This window comes from Mus caroli, chromosome 3 (assembly GCF_900094665.2).
Source record: "Mus caroli chromosome 3, CAROLI_EIJ_v1.1, whole genome shotgun sequence".
NCBI lineage: Eukaryota > Metazoa > Chordata > Mammalia > Rodentia > Muridae > Mus > Mus caroli.
This window is the reverse complement of record NC_034572.1, coordinates 131,941,530-131,950,779: the sequence shown is the minus strand read 5'-3', so window position 1 is coordinate 131,950,779 and position 9,250 is coordinate 131,941,530. Positions and strand designations below refer to the sequence as shown.

Genomic DNA, 9,250 nt, shown 5'->3' with positions numbered 1-9,250 from the left:
GGTCTACAGAGTGAGTTCCAGGACAGCCAGGGCTATACAGAGAAACCCTGTCTTGAAAGAAAAATAAAAAATAAAAAGTGAGGTTAGGAGAAGTAATCTAAATATTTCCTATCAAAAGTGAACTCTAGTACCTTAACCCTTGGAAAGCTCTTCTGGAACCTTCACCACGTTGTAAAAGGGTGTCTCCACAAAGGTCTCGCTGCATTCCTGAAACTTGTGTGGCCTGGAGTGGCTGACCTGGTTTCTTATTTTCTTCATTTCCTTCCCTCTGAGTTTTTGAAAATTAGGCACTTTCCAAAGCGTATGTGATTGGACTCCACCCAGTGGGGGAAAAGACACAGTACTCTGGAGTTAGGATAGAAACCCATCGTATTTCCTACTATGTGCTTGCTGCTTGAATGAAGTAACACACTCTTTTGCAAAAGTAAATGCTGTCGTGCCGATGATGATGATGATGATGATGATGATGATAAAGAAGAAAAAGGCACTTCAGGTCAGGGGAATAGAATGATAAGAAACTATAAAAATGAAATTGCAGGGTTCAGCTGGCAACCAGGCAGTTAGCTATTGCAAGAGGGCCAAGGCCCAACGTAAGGAATCATGACAGAAGGGGCTCATAAATTGAGCCAGAGCCACACATAAACAACATGTCTTGAACATTGCAGGTGATATATATATATATATATATATATATATATATATATATATAACAGAGATATATATATATATATATATATATATATATATATATATCTCATAGGGATATATATATATATATCCCAGTTTGGGTTTGTTTGATATAGGATCGGTTATGTAGATATGCCAACTTCTTCATGGTTCATATAAGGAAATATACAAAATTGATTTGTACTTTCCTGTATATTTTCTGTTTCTCCATTGTAAGGTTACTGTCTTTCCTTTTAAATGTTTTATAGGGAATTATATAATGAGCTATGTAAAGATATGGTGAACTACAAAAGCCCTTTGATTCAGCAAGTGAAAGAGGAGACACACAAAGTCTTAGGGTGCTTACTGATACCTTTATAGTAAATGACAATTAAAAATAGCCTGTATTCCTATTATTAGTGTCTTTGGTTTAGTAAATTATTCATACAATAGAATATAGGCAGTCACTAAAGTCTGAGAGAAAAGTGTATTAGTAACAATAAAATTAAGTCTACAATACAGTAATGAAAGCAAGTAAATACATTGCATTATATGGTCCAGTTAAAAGTATATTTTATAAATTTGTGTGGTATATGTGTGCATTTGCACCTGGGCTGTGTGGTGGTCTGAATAGGTTTGACCACCATAGATCCATGTGTTTGACTGCTTGGCTCCTAGGGAGTGGCACTATTAGGAGGTGTGGTCTTGGAGGAAGTACATCACTGTGTAGGCGGGCTTTGAGGTCTCCTATGCTCAAGCTTCACCCAGTGTGGAACAGTTTCTTTTTGGCTGCTTTCTGATCAAGATAAGAACACTCAGTTCCTCCAGTATCCTACCTGCCTGCAGGCTGCCAGGCTTCCTGCCATGATGGTAATGGACTAAGCCTCTGGAACTGTAAGCCAGCCCCAGAGAAGTGTTTTCTCTTATAAAGGTTGCCTTGGTCATGGTGTCTCTTCACAGCTATAACACTGACTAAGACAGGATGCATGTTGGGAATCAGAGGACAACTTTGTGCAGTTACCTCTTCCCTTCCACCTCTACATACGTTCTGGGACTGAGGTCACTATGTTTGAAGGGCAAGAGCTTTTACCACTGAGCCATCTTGCCAGTCTTCTCAATATATTTTATATGTATTAGGACTTGATGAGCCTTTCAGTTGTGACCTTTCGCCTGTTTACCCAACCTTAAGTACAGAGGTATATACAACCGTATACAAACCAGACATTCACTGACAGTCAATTCTAAAACCTTTACCTTGGTTCTTTAGGGCCAGTAAGATGGCTCAGCTGGTAAAGGCACTTGATGCCAGGTCAGCCTGTGTGTATTCCGTCATTGGGAGTCACATGGTAAAAAGAGAGAAACAACCCTCCAACTTGTCCCCCGACCTCCAAATGCCTGCCACCGTGTGGGTCAACACAACAAACACTATTTTTTTTTCATGTGTAGAATAATTTTTAAAGGATATTAAAATATATTTTAATTCATGTGTATGTATCTGTGTGAGTATATGTGTGTGTAGAGATGATCATGGGCAGCAGAAGAGGGAGAAGGACCCCCAGGGGCTACAGTCACAGTGGTTGTGAGCTACCTGACACAGGTGCTGAGAACTGAACTCAGGTCCTCTGCAAGAGCAGGAAGCGCTCTTAAGTGCTGAGCCATCTCTCCAGCCCCTAGACAAATTTAACATAATACTTTTTATTAAAGATAAGAGCAAATTTGCTCTATTGAGATATGTGTGCTTGTTTATTCTACATAAAGAAATCTAGACCTGGGTGTAGTGGGTCTTGCCTTTAATCCCAGCACTCAGGAGGCAGAGGTGGATCTCTGTGAGTTGGAGGCCAACCTGGTCTACAGACCAACTTACAGGACAGCCAGGACCAGGACTACAGAGAGGAAACCCTGTCTAGAAAAACCAAAGAACAACAATGGAAGAGAGAGAGAGAGAGAGTCGGGGAGAGGGAGGGAAGCTTGGTAGAATATTTGACACTATAGGTCATAAAGTATCTTTAGTTTTTCATAGTTGATTAGTATCTTTTTTTTTTTTTTTTTTTTGGTTTTTCGAGACAGGGTTCCTCTGTGTAGCCCTGGCTGTCCTGGAACTCACTCTGTAGACCAGGCTGGCCTTGAACTCAGAGATCCGCCTGCCTCTGCCTCCCGAGTGCTGGGATTAAAGGCGTGCACCACCACGCCCGGCCTGATTAGTATCTTGATTTATAATTGTCAATGTTGAGAACGCTGTTTCTCATGGTACAAATAGCAGAAGTCTCTTTTGGTCTGTTTTAAAAATTGTTGGAAATTCTGTTCAATCCAAACCAAAGTCCACTTAATAACTTTTTCAAAATGAAATTAAAGTCAGTAACTCAATATTTGCCTGGAAGCAAATATTCAATTCTCTATGCAGAGCTCTAGCCACCATAGGATTGCTGCTATTGAGGCTAACTCAATCCAAAGATAACTTGATTGGATACACGATGAAGAATGACAGAAGAATACTAGATGTCTCTTGTTTTCTGTAAAGAAACCACGATGTGTTTGTCGCTGCCTATGTGACAGCACGTGCAATACAGAGTGTACGTGCAGTGGATGCAGGATCAGGCTGCAGATAAGTCCGATGCACATGCTGAGTGTTGTGTTTAATTCTGAAATAACTTTTGGTTGTTAGGCTGTCAAAAACCGCTTACTATTGCCAAAAATTTTGTTACTCCATATTTAGAAGTTGAGAGCCACAGTTTAGGAAGCTGGGATTTATACAGTTAGATGTCATATACAAACAAATACACATATGCAGTCACTAATTTTCTTAAATGTATACATTTTTATTAAAAGTTTACAGTGGTTATACAACAAAAGTTATCCAAGAAAACATGAGCTTTTCTGGTGTATTAAGGTGGAAGATTTTTAAAAAAAGTCACAGCATTCCTATAGCAACAAACAAACAAACAAACAAACAAAAATAGAAAACGGCAGTTCTGTTGTCTACTGATTATGTGTTTGAAAGATTTAGACTACCGGGTTGTATCTGATAAACTCTAGAGCCTTTTAATTCTCGCATTTCTTTTCTTTTCTCCTTTGGTTTGTTTTCTGAGACAGGGTTTCTCTGGGTAACCCTGGCTATCCAAGAACTTGCTCTGTAGACCAGGCTGGCCTCCAACTCACTGAGATCTGCCTGCCTATAGATCTGAGTGCTAGGTTTAAAGTTTGGCATGCGCCACCACTACCCGGCTAACCCCCCTCAATTCTTGATTGGTGGAATTCGCTCAAACTATAAAATCAGATAATATATATATATATATTTTTAAAATTGTCGGTATTGAACTATCTGGCAGTTACTAGCGCTATGTATTTCGATAGCGGGGTGTGGAAAGACATGAGGAAGGGCGGATTTCAGTCCCATCTCGGCCCATTGATATCTTTTTAAGAATGACCGTAATTTTTTCTTTCTTTTTTATTTTGAGGCGAGCACTGACAGAAGCGGAACTCAGAAAAGGGAATTACTTTCTAAGAAGCTCCCGGCCCTTCTCTACCACCTGCGAGTGAATGAAACACCGAAGGCTCAAGAATTTCACGCTCGGGGTCCCGAGGTCATGGGGTGTAGGGTCTCCGCGGACCCCACGTGGCGTCGCCGCCACCGCAAGCCTTGGGGCGGGGCAGGCAGAGGAGGCGTAAGGGCTGCCGGGCGGGCCGCCACTACGCGTGCGCGGAGAGGGCGTGGCTGTCAGGCCGGGGGGGCGGGGCGTCGGCCGGACCGGAGGGAGGGGCGGGGCAGCAGGTGAGCGCGCGCTGAGGGGCGGGGCCCTGGCCGCGCGTGCGCGGAGGGGGCGGGGGCGCGCTGCGTAGGGGCGGGCCCTGGTCCTCCCGGTCGGGCGTCTAGGCCTGCGATCGGAGCTCCTCCCCGGCTGGGTCCCTCTCCCCGCCCTGTGGCGGTTCCTCCCTCCTCCGGCAGCCAGGCAGCATGGCGGCGGTGGAGACGCGGGTGTGCGAGACGGACGGCTGCAGCAGCGAGGCCAAGCTCCAGTGTCCCACCTGCATCAAGCTGGGCATCCAGGGCTCGTACTTCTGCTCGCAGGTAGCCGCCCACCCCGCGCCCCTCCGGTCCTCCGCCTCTGGGCCTTGTCGCCTCCCTCTCGGGCCTCCGAGCGGCCCGGGCCTCGGGAGCCGGCCGCCGGCGCTCGCGGGGGCGGAATCTGACCTGCGGCGGGTTCGGGCCAGGCCTCCGCCGTCCCGTGGGCGGCCAGGTGTGTGCGCAGGTAGGGACGCGCGGGAACCGGTAGCCCATGACCTCCGCCCGAGCCCGGGTCGGGTCTGGACGCCGCTGGCCGCGCTCCCGGGGCTTCTCTCCGGTGTCTCTGCAATCCCGGACGGAGACGGAAGCGACCTGCCGGGGCCTGGGGGTAGCTGCAGTCTCCCGTAGAGGAGAGCTGGTTTCAGTCTCACTTCTTTTGTGTTTTACTACCGTGCTTTGACATTTAAGTAACTTTGAGTGTAGGCGTGGAGAGAGGTCGGTGTAATTCATTCTTTTCCGTTGGCATCTCAGATTTTTAATTTGAGAACCGGTAAGGTAAAGAGATGAGTCACTTCTGTTACTGAAGTTCCTGGAGTAGAAAGGACAGTCCCGTAGGGGTTGTGCCTCAAGGCTCCGATGTAGTTTTTGTGCAACTGAGCAATCCCAGCACTGAGTGGGGCCCTGACAGAAGTGTGTGTTTATTGAACAGTATTTGTGTCCCATTGCGTTTCTAGACTCAGAATAATGGCAAGGCAAGTAGTAGATGGTTATTAGGCTCTTAGTTACAGTTTGTTGAGGATAAGAATGTAAGTACTGTGGTAATAAACTGACAGGTTCCTGGGAGAGGGGAGCTAATTAATAGACCAGAGACCTTGGCATGCTAATTTTTCTGAGATCTTGAGTTAGTGAAATTATTTAAGTTCCCGAGTTCCAGTGTTACTCTATACAGAGAGAATGAGGGTACCTTTCATTCTGTGTTGTACAAGATTGTGCTGACAATGAAATTAAGGAAGACCCTGTAGCCCTATCACTTAAGACGTTTTGTATTTTAAAGGATTCCAGTACAATTTAATGCTGGTATCTAGATAAAGTTGAAGAAGAATAATTATGTCACCAGTGGTAAGTGATACATGCCTTTAATCGCAGCACTTGGGAGTCAGGCAGGCAAATCTGTCAGTTCTAGGTCAGCCTGGTGTACAAGCAAGTTCCAGGACTGCCAGGGTTCTGGGGCGGGGGTGCAGGGCGGGGGGGCGGGGAGGGGGAAAATAGTTATATGAAAATAGCAAAACCAACTATTTTCTAAGATAAAGTAGATGGAAAGATAAAATAAGATAAAGCCAATGATGAAAAGCCTTAGCAATTGTAGTAAACCATTGCAAAAGACCTTCACTACTGTATGGTCTTGCCTTTAGAGAGTATATGACCCTTGACCTTGCTGACCTCACTTTCCAAGCTTAGCTCTGAGAGAGAGACGAGTTGCTTGACCTGAAAATAGCCTTGGAGCTATTAACCTGGTGCAGGGCCTCTTGTGGCTTTAATGTTTTCCAGTTTAACTTACTGAGTTCTGTGTGGAATCTGGATTTAAAACAAAAATTTGCTATGAAAGTTGTGTGCCATCTGAATAGATCAGTGTATACAGTTCGTATTCAGGTGTTTCAAGTTGAGAGGCGCTAGGTGCTGTGGCATATACCTTTAATCCCGGTGCTTTGGAGGCAGAAGCTGACAGAACTCTACTAGGCCAACCTGGTTTACCTAGTGAATTTTAAGGCCAGCCCTTGCTAAGTAATGAGACTCTTATCTCAAAAAAAAAAAAAAAAAAAAAAGGAAGAAAACGAACAAAAAATGGCTGGGCTGGAGAGATGGCTCAGTGGTTAAGAGATGGCTCTGCTCTTCCAGGGGACCTAAGTTCAGTTCCCAGCACCACGTGGTTCTCACAACCTTCTCAGGCACCAGGCACATAGTGCACAGGCACGCTTGAAGGCCAAGCATCCATACACATAAAATAGAAATGAAATCTTAAAAACCATTGGGTGGCATGCATGGATTAATGTGTACTGACACTAGCTCCCAAATTGATTATCCAGTACCAAGAGGTCAGCTCAGAAATCACATACACATTAGGATCGTTATATGGACTGAGAAGGTCATATTTATATGTTTACAAACACACACACAATTACAAAGTAATAGAGGCCATGAAATTAAGAGCAAGGAGGTTTATGGGAAGGGTTGGAGGGAGGAAAGAGAAAGGGGGAAGACAGCATAGTTACAAATTATGGAATATATAAATGCTTAAAAGCATACTGTTCATTGAGCATAGGTGGCATTCTGTTGGAGTAGAGCATCCAAGATCTCTATGAGTGTAGTCTGTGCTGGAGTCTGTATGTGTATACTAGTATTACTGATAGTCATGTAATCAAATATACCCAGAGTAGCTCATGATGTCTTTCTCCATTCCTATTTTCACCTCCCATGGCTAGCTTGTAAAATTTGTCACTGAGTCAGTTGTAGCCGTTCATTTCTCCACTGTAATTCCTCACTTTATAGATGAACCACTCAAACAGAACCAGACTAGGTCTTAGTGTCCGAGTCAGCTTTCCCATGGTTGGGTCATGCATATTCAGTAATGAGCTTCTTACTGTTCTAGGTTCTGACTCAACATTAGAGCAGCTCTTCTCACACTAGGCGGGTCACCTTCTGTAGTAAGAGCTGTGTCCATATTCTTTACTTACCCAAAATATTGTCCTCTGGAATCACAGCTCTTCTGTCAGCCCCACCTTGATGGAGTCACTGTAACTTTTCCTAAACACAGTTCCAAGGTGCTGAGCCTAAGGCTTTTCCTCACCACTGGGCATGTTCTTTTCAGGCTTCTTCCCTTCCCTAATACTGGCCAGCTTGCCTTTGGAACCAAACCAAGCCAAACCAAACTATACCTTTTTATAGCATCATAACACTTGTAAGCCATGTAATGACCTGCGGTTACCTTACCTGCTAAGCAGTGTCCTTCTCGATCAGGTGAGCTATCCTCCTCATGGCCCAGTACTCCTTCCCTGTCACTGTACTTTGTAGGCAGCCGGTGGCCAGCACATTTGAATGAATGAGTAACTATCTGAAAAGGAGAATGGCTCCTCTGCGGTGTGACGTTGTCTATGTGACTTCTGGTTTGCATTATCTTTTGAAAATGGGAGCACTAAGAATTCCTATCATACGGTTTTGATAGGTGAAATGAATAGGTAGGGCACCAACCAGAAAAGTAAACTATAAAAATAATTTTAATAGCCAGGCATGGTGGCACACGCCTTTAATCCCAGCACTTGGGAGGCAGAGGCAGGCGGATTTCTGAGTTCGAGGCCAGCCTGGTCTACAGAGTGAGTTTCAGGACAACCAGGACTACACAGAGAAACCCTGTCTCGAGAAAACAAAAAACAAAAAACAAACAAAAATTTAATAATAAAATCTTTTTATCTGAGTTGTTTCAGTTTAAGAAATTTTCTTCCTTTAATCGAATAAGACCCATTATCCGAAGGTTGTGAAGTTTGTATTACTAAATTAGTAGCAGTTGTCTATACCTTTGTTTCTTCACCTGTAAGGTGTTTTGTTTTGTTTTGTTTTTTTTTTGTTTTTTGAGACAGGGTTTCTCTGAATAGCCCTGGCTGTCCTGGAACTCACTTTGTAGACCAGGCTGGCCTCGAACTCAGAAATCTGCCTGCCTCTACCTCCCAAGTGCTGGGATCAAAGGCGTGCACCACCACAGCCTGGTGGAGCTGAGGTTTTTTTCATTGTTGTGTTTTCTGAAGTTCCTTGTGTCAGTATGTGCTCAATTCACTACGTGAAGGATGAAAGGAGTAGGCCTGCTGTGGAAAGTGGGATCCTACACTTGCATTGTCTTTTTAAAGGATGGATGATATGCTAGACAAAGTATCTGTTGATTGTGACTGAACTGAATTTTTAGTTCCTCTCCTCTTCTCTTTTCGTTTCTTTCCTTTCCTTTCCCTCTCCTCTCCTCTCCTCTCCTCTCCTCTCCTTTCCTTTCTTTTCTTTCTTTGATCTTTTTGAAGCAGGATTCCTTTGTGTAGTCCTGGCTGTTCTGGAACTCACTCTGTAGACCAGGCTGGAATTCAGGCCCCAAGTGCTGGGGTTACAGACATATTCCATCTCGCCCAGCTAAAATTTGAGTTTCTTGACTGCTGTTATTTAGCCAGGTTCTGATCTGTTCATTGTCTTGCCCTAAGCCAGGTAATTAGCGGAGACGGAAGTAAATAATACACTACTGTTTGTGGCCATCAGACCTTAGAAAGTCAGTGGGAGGAGAGGGCGATTAAAGCCATGCGTGGGTTTCACAGTCTTTGTGCCTCTGTCCTTATGGGTGGATGGTACCATCCTTAGAGGTGGGAGAGGCTTACTATAGAACACGGGACTAGCTAGGCTAGTGTCTGGTGAATGGTTTGAGGATGCTTATCACCTTATTATTTGTTTATCATGTGTGGGAGTGTTGGATCTGCATGTATGTTTGTGTACAGTGTGAGTGCATGGTATTTGTTTATCATGTGTGGGAGTGTTGGATCTGCATGTATGTTTGTG

At 44.4% G+C, this 9,250-nt stretch overlaps 1 protein-coding gene across 1 annotated transcript in view; it reads left to right on the top strand.

Moving 5' to 3' along the window:
- The first annotated feature begins 4,532 nt into the window (after positions 1-4,532).
- Positions 4,533-9,250, top strand: part of Metap1 (methionyl aminopeptidase 1) — a 30,228-nt gene continuing 25,510 nt past the window's right edge. Inside the window, exon 1 of the mRNA XM_021157789.2 lies at positions 4,533-4,732. Within this exon, the coding sequence (XP_021013448.1) occupies positions 4,619-4,732 (114 nt within the window). The 5' untranslated portion in view covers positions 4,533-4,618. The remainder of the gene's footprint in view (positions 4,733-9,250) is intronic.